General features: G+C 46.0%; 1 protein-coding gene across 6 annotated transcripts in view; it reads left to right on the forward strand.

Moving 5' to 3' along the window:
- The window catches only part of LAMC2 (laminin subunit gamma 2), a 57,801-nt gene that overhangs the window by 29,481 nt on the left and 15,404 nt on the right, over window positions 1-12,916 (forward strand). For all 6 annotated transcript variants that reach the window (XM_070266418.1, XM_070266415.1, XM_070266417.1 and 3 more), the window contains 8 exon segments: window positions 2,711-2,809; window positions 5,459-5,595; window positions 6,387-6,509; window positions 7,386-7,575; window positions 9,830-9,942; window positions 10,885-11,103; window positions 11,717-11,902; window positions 12,530-12,775. In XM_070266418.1, the coding sequence (XP_070122519.1) occupies window positions 2,711-2,809; window positions 5,459-5,595; window positions 6,387-6,509; window positions 7,386-7,575; window positions 9,830-9,942; window positions 10,885-11,103; window positions 11,717-11,902; window positions 12,530-12,775 (1,313 nt within the window).

Below are 12,916 nucleotides of genomic sequence, written 5' to 3' on the forward strand. Positions count from 1 at the left end.
TGTATGCCAAACACTCTTTTGAGGAATTCACGTGGGTTATCTCATTAAATCTTCACAATAACCCTAAGAGGCTGGGATTAGCATTGTACTCATGTTTAAGATAAGAAACAAACCATAAGAAGTTAAATAGGTTGTCTGAGGTTACTGGGGAAGGTAGTCTTAACATTCAGGCCTGAGTGTTGGCTTTGGAACCCGTGTTCTTCACCCTAACAATTGCCCCCCGTTTAGACGAACTAGGATGGAGGGAAAGATTCTAACCTAGGACCCGTTTCAACCCAAATGAATTTGGAGTAGAAGGACTTTTCTGCATAATTTTAATCCCCTTTAGTTTGAAGAAGACGGAGCATACATTATAAATCACATAACTAATCTGCAGAGATGCAGAGCTGGCAGAGTGTTGGGAGGGAAAGCTTAGCAGTGAAGCCGTTAGCTAGAAGGCGACCCACAGAGGAATCGCTTCCCCATTGCCCACTTTTCCAGCCCCTGCCCATATGAGAACCGCCCTCCACCCGTGCTTGCACTGTTCCAGTTATCATTGTCCCCAGTTCTCTTACCCTCTGGGCCTTTGCATGGATTGCTCTCTTCCAGACTTCCCTGACCCCTTTTAGGTAGTTTTCAGAGACCCTCCCTTGGGCCCAATCTCCTTTTTGTAACCCTTTTAAAACATGAAGTAGATCATTTCACATCTCTGCTCACAACTCTCCATTAGCACCTTTTCCCACTCAGAATGAGATGGAAACTTCTTATCAAGGCTGGCAGGGCCCTGCAAGATCCTCACACCCCCTTCACCCTCAGCGGTAGGCTCCCACTCGATTTCTCACCACTCCCCTCTGCATTCCAGCCACAGCAGCCTTCCTTCCCTTCTTCAAAGGTGCCAAGAGTATGTGACCACGGCCTTGGCCTCCAGCACTCTTCCTTCCCGCAGAACAACACAGTGCTTCGTGTGACTCCATTCCCATGTCATCCAGCTCCTCACAGAGGCCTTCCCTGACCAGTCCCCAGCCCTCCATGTTCTGACTCTGTTGTTTTAGTTCAATCTCTTAGTTTATATATGTATTTATTTGTCTCTCTCTCCCACTAGACCTTAAGCCCCATCGTGGTTTGGTCTCGTTCACTGCTGTATCCCCATGCCTAGAGTAGGAAGAGGCACCTAGAGGGTGTCCCAGCTCAGCTACACTGGCATTATGCTTTATGGCTGTTGCTGTTCACATATCTGCCCTGCCTTGAGACTCCTAGAGAACAGGGGCTATTTCCTATTTCTTAGTATCCCCAGTGCTTAGCAACAAGTAGATGCTGAATACACATTTGTCAAAGGGTCCAGATAAGTAGTATGGAGGGGCTAAGACAGGGAGCTGCCTATGGGGATTGAAAGATGAAGATTGGGAGAGGAATCTTCAGGAAGTCTGACAGGACTCGGCATCTGATTGGATGAGGAATGTAAGGGAGAGAAAAGAGTCAAATCCAGGTTTGGGCAGGATTTGAATGGGGTCATAGGGCAGTCAGAGGAGGAGGAGATCAGTAAGGAACAGACAACAAACTTGGTTTTAGATCCATGAGATAGGTGCGTGTGACTGTGTGCCAAACAGAGTGACAGAGAGCAGTGGTGTGCCTAGTCAGAGACCAGTGCACGAGTCACAGGTCTGCACGAGACAAGGAGACTGCGCCAAAATTAAATAATGAAAGCAATGATTTCCTTCACTGAGAAAGTCTTACAACCAAACAAACCAAATCAGCCAGACTCAGCAATTCCACTCCTGGGTATACACTCAAGGATATGAAAACATATGTATCTGCACAGAAACTTGTACACAAATGTTCATAGCAGCATTGTTCGTAATAGCTAAAAAGTGGAAATAGCCCAAATGTCCATCAGCTGAGGAAGGGATAAACAAAATGTAGTATATCCATATGATGGGATTTTATTCAGCCATAAAAAGAATGGCGTACTGATGCATAGTATGACATGGGTGAACCTTGAAAACATACTGACTGAAAGAAGCCAGACACAAAAGGCCACATATTGGATGACTCCAGTAATAGGAAATGTTCAGAATAGACAAATCTGTAGACGCATAAGTAGATTAGTGGTTGCCTCGGGCTTGGGGGATGATTGCCAAAGGCACAGGGTTTCTTCTTGGAGTGATGAAAATGTTCTAAAATTGATTGTGGTGCTGGTTGTATAACTGAGATTCTACTAAAACCATTGAATTGTCCACTTCAAATGGGTGATTTGCATGGTAGGTGAATTATCTCTCAGTAGAAGTGTTACCAAAAGAAAGAACCAAAGGAACTAAAACAAGTAGATGGAATCAATCATGATGAAAGCAGACAGTATTGAATTAAACAATAGAGAAACAAATGATAAATTTTTAAAAAGTGTCAACTGAACCAGTCAACTAAACTCAACAGTTTAGTGAGGACTTTGGTTTACATTCTGGCACAAACCCCTCCTCTCCTTAGCGGTTGGTAGCAAACAGTTCACAGATTGGCTGTCGCCCACAGACCACACTTTGAGTAGCACTGGCAGAAACAAATGAGTCCTTAAAGAGTCTGAGAGAGATTAGTGTGGACAGGATGGCTAAGAGAGGCGTCATTGAAGATGAAAGATCTGTTCAAGTTGCTGACATTTGCTTATGAGCACTTGATCTTTATGTATGTAGTTGCAAAGCATTTGGAACACATTCCTAATTTTCTTTGTCTTCTTTCCCAGAGACTCCAAGTGTGACTGTGACCCAGCTGGCATCTCAGGGCCCTGTGACTCAGGCCGCTGTGTCTGCAAGCCGGCTGTCACTGGAGAGCGCTGTGATAGGTCAGTGTGAACTGTGCTCCTACAGACACAGCAGGAGAGTCCCTTGGCAGCTAGCCTGAGAATTCATCCTCCGAGTGCAACTATGGAAAAGGAATACTTAACAAGTGTTGATGACCTTCCTGTCCTCGGTCCTCAAAACTAGGCTTTTTTTTTTTTTAAATACAGCTGAGCTCCCAAATCTCACTGGACTCCACGCTTCTGCCGTGGCCCCTTCTTTTTGTTTACACTGTGGCAGAGGCACAAGGCCCCAGTGAGTCCCCTCGCCAGCTGGCTCTGAATCCCAGGTGCTCCCATACAAGGTGGTATGCAATAATGAGATCACAAGACTCAACTCAGCCCCAGAAAAGGCCTGGCCTAATTAAACGTGTTGGGAAAATCCTAGTAAGAGGGAATATGGCAATGTGGTATGGCCATATATAACCATCGTGTGCAGAAAAGGAACCGCCCAGGGATGGGGTGGCGGTTACATGCACGCACATGAACTGCGGGAAGATGTAAGAGCCCTTTGGGCCCCGCGCCATGTTGGGGCAGGTGGCGCGGTAAAGAGCGATCCACCCTCGGCTGCTGCTGCAGGACATTCCTTAAGTACAAACTGCTCCGACTTAAAACTTCCCTCCCCTGAGATGTTGTGAGCAGAGGGCTGTGAGTTTGGCTCCAAAGGTAGTAAGAAAGCAGTTCTTTGGCATCCTGACAAGTACTTATATCTGGGCAGAGGGAATGGCAGATAGATTCTGAGCTTGGGTTTTCAGGGGGTTCTTTTTGGCTGAGGTGAGGGTAGGGACGTATAGCTTAAGAATGAAACGAGGAGGGCCGGCCTGGTGGCGCAGCGGTGAAGTGAGCACGTTCCGCTTTGGTGGCCCCGGGTTCGCTGGTTCAGGTCCTGGGTGTGGACATGGCACTGCTTGGCACACCATGCTGTGGCAGGCGTCCCACATATAAAGTAGAGGAAGATAGGCATGGATATTAGTCAGGGCCCGTCTTCCTCAGCGAAAAGAGGAGGATTGGCAGTTAGTTTAGGGCTAATCTTCCTCAAAAAAAAAAGAGTGAAAAGAGGCGTCACTTTTTTAAAACGTTTTTCATTTCAAAACATAACACAGAAATAGAAAGCCACATAAAACAAATGTCAGCACCACCAATTATATGAAATAGACCTTTGCTATAAAGGTTCCATCCCAATCCTGGAAGTGACCCCTATTCTGACTTCCATGTTAATCACTTCTTTGTTTTCTTCATAATTACCCAAGTGCATCCCTAAACATTAGTGTTTAGTCTTGCCTGATCCTTTTCCCTCCCCCTCCCCCCTTCGTTTATCATTCCTTCCCTACTCTTTCTTGGCCTCCCTTTCTCCTCCCCTCCTCCCCTCCTTTCCTCTCTCTTTTCCTTCTTTTTCAATCTCTTTTAATCTACAGGTTTCCTCCAGAGAAACCATATTGATTTTTTTTAACCCTTTCTCTGCAGAGAAAACACAATGCTTAGTTATTTATAGCCGTTCACTGAAGCGTCTACTGTTCACAGCTAACCTGCTCTTCTGTGATTTTGCACAATGATCATACTCCTGACATCTGGGCCAGTGGATTAGACCACATGATTTAGAGGCAGATGTACCTGAGTCTGAATCTTGCCTCAACCGCTTACCAGCTGTATGATCCTAAACATGTCTCTCTGGCCATGGTCTCTTCATCTAAGAAATTGAAAATAACAATTCCTATCTCATAGGGCTGTAGTGAGGATTAAATGAGAGAGCATACATAAGGTGCCTGGCATGTCGTAAGTGCTAAATAAATGATCATTGAAACTATCGTTACTTCATGTAGAAGGATGCAGTTAACTTGAACAGACTGAAAACAAGTCCCTCTCACCTTCTTCTCTGTGACCCCAACATCTGGGATTTGTCTGGCAGCTGTGGCTCTCAGAGAAGCTAGTGGAGAGCTTGAGCTTGGAGCGGAGGTGGAACGCCAGCCTAGGCTTTGCTTTTGTAGAGGGCCAGCCTCTAGCCATCCTTCTTTGTCATATCCTCACCCGCCCCTTTCCCCCATGGGCCAGAGCCCAGGTACAAGGGGGAGTGATGGTGGGCAACACCTAGTGGTCTTATAGGGGGGTCAGTGCAGTTGAGGGGGTGCTGGGGCTGGAGCATTTCCCTTTCCTTTCTTGGCCAACACCTCCCACTCTTTTTTTTTTTTTTATTAATGTTATGATAGATTACAACCTTGTGAGATTTCAGTTGTACATTTTTGTTAGTCATGTTGCACCTCCCACTCTTTTGCCCCCATTAAACACTTGCCCCAGGACAGGGCCAGCTCTGCATATCCCTGCCCCACCCCTCCCTCTCCTGCCCATGTGACCCCCACTCCATTCCTCAGCGAGGATGGGAAAATCACTAAGTTTCGAGACAATCAAGTCAAAGGTGATTCTGCTCTACCAGAAGGAGAGAAAGTGAATGTTCCTCATGCTCTCTCAGTGGGGGGCTGTGATTGATTGTCCACGTGGTGGTCTGGGAGTGGGGGTGGGATGTGCAATGTAATATTTCCCACCTCTGGGAATTAATAGTGCCGGGTGGGAGAGAAAGTGGAAAAGATCAGTCATCATATTCTCTATATGGAATAAGAAATAACCTATAATATTGTCGTGATTTCTAAAACGCCACTGCAGGTGTCGACCAGGTTACTATCACCTGGATGGGGGAAACCCTCAGGGCTGTACCCAGTGTTTTTGCTATGGGCATTCCGCCAGCTGCCACAGCTCTGGGGACTACAGTGTCCATAAAATCATCTCTGCCTTCCATCAAGGTACAGTGTTCTGTCTTCTAGGATTTTGTTTGTAACACTGCATAGGGCTTTGTGCTCACAGACAACCACAGGATGGGATCCTTGAGTCATCTTTAGACACTCTCTTCTAGCTGTAATGGACATTCTTCCATCAGGGCATTAAGGCAGACCCTTGTGTCTCGAAAAAGTTACAGCTGAACAATTTACTCATACCAACGTGTGATAACTTAAAAGAATAACTAAAGAGACCAGATTTTCATCTCCCTGTATTTCCCATCCCCCTCTATTTCAAAACCACAAAAGAATCATTCCTTTGGACTGGGGAGTTTATGAAAGTCTTCCTGGAATTCACATTCACTACTAATTCTGCTGTCACATACATTAATTGAGTTAATATATGTAACATTAGTTACCAAGCTACAAAACACTATAAAAATATGGGAGATTGATATAATTTCAACTCTGAGTTTCTCTTTGAAATACTGGACCCTCTTACCTCATTAAGGCAGACGTTGTTTATGTAAATAAAATAAAAATACAAATTACAGGCAGATGAAAACACGCTCTCTTATTACAAGGGTCAGACTCAAAGACAAAAAGTCCAAGCAGCTGTAGGGTGGGAGCGGGTGAACTTGAGACCCAAGTAGAGAGGTACATAGGGAATTTGGAGGACTGTACACAAACGTGGAAATATTAAGAAAACCTCACTTGCTACTCAGTGCTAGGACTTTTTGGCAAGCAAGTCTTGCCTTGTTTAACTCAACAGATGATGAGGTTTGTCTGAATGCAGAATGGTTTTATTTGTCTTCCAGATGTTGATGGCTGGAAGGCTGTCCAAAGAAACGGGTCTCCTGCAAAGCTCCAGTGGTCACAGCGCCATCGGGATATATTTAGCTCAGCACGACGATCAGACCCTGTCTATTTTGTAGCTCCTGGTATGTATGGTCTTTTTCCTATCAAAGCCAACTTATAAGACAAGGAAGTCAGGATAGGAAAATGGAGCTAGAAGATGTGGCAACCCTTTCACTCAGTGTTCAGGGCAGTAGTATCTCCAGAAGACAGCTGGGCTTCAGCTGCATTTGACATAGCCATGGCAGAGTAGAGCAGAACGGGGGGTCCAGGTGGTCAGACCCCGGGGGAGGTTCCTACTTTAATCAGATGGGGAGTTTCTAGGTTTCCCACCAAGACAAGAAATAAGGACTACGGTCAAATCTGTGGGTCTATTGAGAAGCAGATGGAAAAGCAAAAACAAGGCATTTCTCAAAGCTTTAAAGTACTTGTAAATTAAAAAGTATATGTTAGTCAGTGGTATAGAAAAGCTGGGTGGAAAAGCTCTGGCTAGAATTCTAATCCTAGTTCCTATCCTGCTCTAATACGTGATTCCTGGGCAAGCTGTCCTCTTAACCTTTCCAAACTTTAACTCTCAGCTATTAAATGGGAATAATAATGTCTGCCTCCAAGAATTATTGCCATCAAATGTGATGTTTGTGAATGCATTCTGGAAACCATAAAACATTGTGACAAATGGCACTATTGCTGGTATACCTGGGAACTTTACATCTTGGTCTGTCTTGAGGGCCATTCTGTGAATCATCTAATAGATGGAACTGTCTTACAATAGCCCTTTTAGCATTTTAGTAACTAACCCTCCTTGTAGCCAATAGCAGTGTGGCCAGGCCCTCTTCGGGCAGGGCAGCGGGTGGGGAACGTAGAACTCCAACAGAAATTGCCAACAGTAATGCAACCTTGCTCACTAGTCTGCTTCTCCACTTTCAAAACTGATCTCAATTTTTTCAAATTCTGCTTCACAGCCAAATTTCTTGGGAATCAACAGGTGAGCTACGGGCAAAGCCTATCTTTTGACTACCGTGTGGATAGGGGAGGCAGACACCCATCTGCCCATGACATGATCCTGGAAGGTGCTGGTCTACGGATCACAGCTCCCTTGATGCCACTTAGCAAGACACTGCCTTGTGGGATCACCAAGACTTACACATTCAGGTAAAAAGAGAGACTACAAGTGGGTCAAATAGAGCAAGCTGTGCTTGAAGTCCAGTTCCTTTGTTCATTCATTCAATCATCATTCATTCATTCATTCAACAAGCTTTTCTGAGTACTTTTACATACAGACATGGTGTTATGTGCTGAGACAGGACATGATTCCTGCCCTTAAACCCCTGATAGGCTCATGGGAGAGAAAAATAAACAGATGATTCCAGTGTGGCTTATAAGTGCCGAGATAGACGAAACACAGGTGTTTTGAACACACACAGGAGGCACAAGGAACCCACATTGGAGTGATCAAGGAAAGCTTCTCAAGAAGATATAACAAGTGAAGAGCAGCTCTCTAAGGAAGGAAAGGGAGAAGGGTCACCAAGGCAGAGGCGGTACCATGCTTGAGGAAGTTCTATGCATTTAGGAAATTCCGAGTAGTTAAGCATGAGTGGAGCATGGAATCTGGGAGAGGAATACAGTGAGAAGTGAGGTCAGAGAAAGAGGCGGGGGTGAGGTCATGGACGTCCCTGTGTGTGTCTAAGGAGGTTGCAGGTTATCCTGTAGAATGGGGTTTTTGAATGGTGCGTATAGAGAGGTCAGGGAAGCGGGCTGTGCCTGCTAAGTGCTCAGTACTACATTAGAGGCTGGGAAATCAAGATGAAGAAACATGGTCTTTGTCCTCCAAGAGTTCCTGGTCTAGTTAGATATATAACATGTCCAAAAGCAAACAGAATACAGCTCAATAATCACTTTAGTGGAGGTGCAAGTTCATGGGGACTTGTGGGGAGAGGAAAGAGTGCCTAATTCTGCCTGGAGGAGTCAGGAAAAGTGCCACAGAGGAGGCAGTGTGTGGGCTGAGAACAGAAAGACGCACAGGGCTTTTCCAAGAGGAAAATCAGGACAACCTGTACATGTGAATATATGTGGGGACGTGGAAAGGGAGAATACGGAAAGAATTGGCAAGCAATATTTATGGCTGGAACACAGCATATCTATAGCGGAGATGGGAAGATAAGATTGAACAGGCTGGAAAAGGACCCAGCATGGTGGGCTTTGTATGTCATGTCAAGGTGCTGAGATCTTGTTCATGATGGCAAGATGATGGAAGCCACTGAGAGATTAGAAGTTGAGAAGTGGCATGATCAGGTGTGAAGGCTGGGTGGAAATACCGTGTGGAAAATAGTTCAGTAGGGTCCTTAAGTGGGCCATCAGAACACAGTTGCAGTGGTTCAAGTGAGAGTTGTTGGGGCCTAACACAGGGCAGAGGTGATGGGGATGGAGAATGGACGACCCACAGCACGCACACAAGGGGTACTTAAATAACTAAGTGCAACTTATTCTAATAATACATGCACACAGCTACCCCAGCCTGAATACCCATTCCTACCTTCTCAGCTTGGTGAACCTCCCTCTTTGAAATTCAGCTTACAAGCTTCTTCCTTTGTATTAGCCTTCTCAGAATCCTGGTAAAGTTACACTCATGGGTTTCTACGGCATTCTGTACATACATTTGTTATAGCATTCACTGCACCATATCATAAGTATTTGTTTACCCACTGACTCCCCTGCCTGGATGCTGATCACCTCGCCCTAGTTGTCTTTGTATCCTCCAGCCTCATACATCATCTGGCCCAAACCAAGTGCACAGTAAATTTTTGTTTAGCAAATTAGTGAATAGAACAAAACAGTGTAGGATTGTTCCTAGAAGAGATATTTCAGAAAACAACAAAATTAATGAGAATGGCACAAGCCCTGGTGATATGATGCAGTGAGGCATTATGATGCCAAATTAAGAAGTATTAGATGTGGACAATGTAGAAGGTGGAAACTGACTTTTGAAAATAGCAAGTGAAACATGCTCAGATAAATTGTTTAAACAACAAAACCGAAAATGAATGGTAGCTCTTGCGGATCAGAGCTTCTTGAGCTCAGAGATGGTTCTGATGTTAGGTTTTGTGTGGCCAAGAATGGAAGGTGGTCTCTGATGACTTGGACCAGCACTGGATGCTGTGACCGCTGGAGCACGGCTTCCTACACTAGGATGTCCTCCATCATGTCCTGTGGAGCTTGCATTCCCCACGGAGTGAGAAAGCTCCAAGTTCTTGCCTACCAGGATTGCTACCCGTCCTTAGCCCCTTTATGCAGAGCTTCGAAGGGGCTTACCTGTTCCCACGTTCTCAGGCATAATTTGTGTCAGGTATACAAATTCTGAGATTTGATAAGAGTTGGATATTTAAGCTTTTGGTTTTAAATCATGCAGATTAAATGAACATCCAAGCAGTAATTGGAGCCCCCAGCTAAGTTACTTTGAGTATCGGAGGTTACTGCGGAACCTCACAGCCCTGCGGATCCGAGCTACCTACGGAGAATACAGTAAGTGACTGAGAGAAATGAAATTCCCTCTTCTTAGGTTTTTAGTTGAATTTGTTTCAACTCCCTAAGGTGGTGACAGTCTCGAGACAAGTAGATCAACTGCTTGATGGTTTTGATGTAGTCCCTGGTGAAGTCTAGAAAAAGCTTTAAAAAAGGAATTTTTCTCCAGAAGGAGGTCAGCACCAATGAAGAATGAATGATGCTACCTTGCTAAAAGAGTCTCCACATTTAGGTGAAAGCTGATTATTTGAAGAAGATAATCTACAACAAATGGCACGTTCCCTTGGCTGGGATACGGCATCTACCACACAGCCCTCTACTCCTTGAGTAGCTTTTCCTCTGGGATTATACTCAGTACTGCTGTGTTTGGACATCATCATGTATTCTGTTAATTCCTTTTATCGAATTTAACATGTTGGGTCCTCCTAATCCTGATTGGAATTATTTAAATGAGAATTCCTCCAGCTTTTTAGCACCCATGTGGAAAGGAAGCATGGCTGGCATGCACTACTTCCATTCCACTGATGCAGTGCAAAGAGCAAGAAGTAGAAAAGGTGTTTACTGACAACTTATTGAATCTTTGCTCTGTGCCAGGCACATTATAATATATACATTGTCTCATTTAATTTCACAAACATAGGAGCTGGACACCAGTGTTACTTCTCTTCTACAGCTGACGAAACACAGTCCTGGACAGGTTACGTGACTTGCCCAGTTCCCACAGCTAGTGAGAGTGGAGCTAGAATTCAAACCCTGATTTTTCTGATACCAGAGCCTGTGCGCTCAGGCATGGTGGACTGTTATACCTCTACAGATAGCATAGCGAGTGAATACCACCTGTTTTTGACAGGGAGTTAAGAAAAACAAACTCCAAAGAGAGCCTTGACTTTAGCTCTTTAGGCCTTACCACTTGCTACTTCTAACTTGTTCTCTCTATTGCAGGTACTGGGTACATTGACAACGTGACCTTGATTTCAGCCCGCCCCGTTTCTGGAGCCCCAGCACCCTGGGTTGAACAATGTGTATGCCCTGTTGGCTACAAGGGGCAGTTCTGCCAGGATTGTGCTTCCGGCTACAAAAGAGATTCAGCCAGACTGGGACCTTTTGGCACCTGTATTCCATGTAACTGCCAAGGGGGAGGGGCCTGCGATCCAGACACAGGTGAGTGAAATGACACCTGGACCAGGTGGCTGGGGGTGCAGCCAGGTGGCTGGGGTCTCCTGTGGCAGAGAAAGCGCTATGTAAGAAAGGCTGTGCCTGAACTCATTTTGGAGATGGGAAAGGGTTAAGGAAAGTAGGGCTGGAGTCAGGGAAGATGGATATGGCGCTTGATTACACTCAACCCTTTTCATTATGGAAATGCCACAAGGTTGTGAGAAAGGTGCTAGGTTACAGGAAGTGGCTGTCATGGTTCAGTGCTGGGCAGGGGAGTTGGTGTCGAGTTGCAAGAATTGTATAGGGAGATCAAAGGCGATGACAGGGCCTGAATGGATGTGCCGACAAATGGTGTCAGGCCCTGGGGGACGGGGGAGCAGCATTCAGTTATGGATTGTAAAGGAACTGTATGTCTCCTTAGCATGGGAGAGTAAGGGTGACAGTCAAGGGTCGTGGCCATGTTTAGAGTTGGTACGGGGGCAAAGGTGAATGCCAGTGCTCAGATACTTTGGGGAAAGCTTCAGAAAGGCAGCTTTGAGTTACTAAGCTCTGACTCCCATGCATCATCCATATTAAAGGAAGTGTGTAGTTTTACCTGGCTCACTTCTCTGCCTCCCAGGAGACTGTTACTCAGGGGATGAGAACCCTGACATCCCTGAGTGTGCTGACTGCCCCATTGGTTTCTACAACGATCCACAAGACCCCCGCAGCTGCAAGCCGTGCCCCTGTCGCAATGGGTTCAGCTGCTCCGTGATGCCTGAGACAGAGGAGGTGGTGTGCAATAACTGCCCCCAGGGTGTCACTGGTAAGGCCATCGACCTGCTTCACCCTGTCCTGATGCTGTGAATTTGCGTAAATAGTTTCTCTCCCAGGTAATGTCTAGGGAACTATAATTACTTGGGGGTTAATCTAAATGGGCTCATTCTAAAGATAGGAATATTTCGATGCCCGAGAGGTGAGGTAGATTGAGGAAGGGCAGAATGTATGGGGAGGAAACATCTAAAGCTGTTTCAGGAGGTTTGTAATTAGGGCATAACGTTTTCAGACAAAATACATGGTTTAACTAAGTTTTTAAAAATGAACCAAGGTAAAGAAGGAACACTCAGTGACCTTTTAAATGTCACACCTCTCTGCTGGCCAGTCCGAGAGAAGAGTTAATCCTTCAGCAGCAGGCTTGGTGGTGTTGCTCGAAACCTGGCCGTCTCCCGTCTAGCTAACTGGCAGGAAGCCTCGTAGAGATGCGCTGCGTTCTAAAGTCTGGGACCAACGCGAGTGGAAGAGCAGACCCCCTCCCTGGGCACCTGCTCCTGACGCTATGGTTCTGGGGTCCAGGGTGGGAAGCTCTTCTAGAATGTGGCTTGTATTTAGGCCTCTGCATCTGGTCTCGCTGCCAGTCGATAACCACTTGGCCTTGGCCATTTGTTCCTCCCAGGTGCCCGCTGTGAGCTCTGTGCTGATGGCTATTTTGGGGACCCCTTCGGGGAACGTGGCCCAGTGAGGCCTTGTCAGCCCTGTCAGTGCAACAACAACGTGGACCCTAGTGCCTCCGGGAACTGTGACCGCCTGACAGGCAGGTGTCTGAAGTGCATCCACAACACAGCTGGGGTCCACTGTGACCAGTGCAAAGCAGGCTACTATGGGGACCCGTTGGCTCCCAATCCAGCAGACAAGTGTCGAGGTAGGCCTGCGTCCCCAGACAGACTGTATGGGGGGGTGTGTGTGTGTGTGTGTACGCATAAGCTTGCTAGTGTGTACACGTCAGAACATACAAGTCATCAAGGCCAACAGCAGGTAACACTGTGATGCTACTTTGCTTTCT

This window comes from Equus caballus, chromosome 5 (assembly GCF_041296265.1).
Source record: "Equus caballus isolate H_3958 breed thoroughbred chromosome 5, TB-T2T, whole genome shotgun sequence".
Lineage (NCBI taxonomy): Eukaryota > Metazoa > Chordata > Mammalia > Perissodactyla > Equidae > Equus > Equus caballus.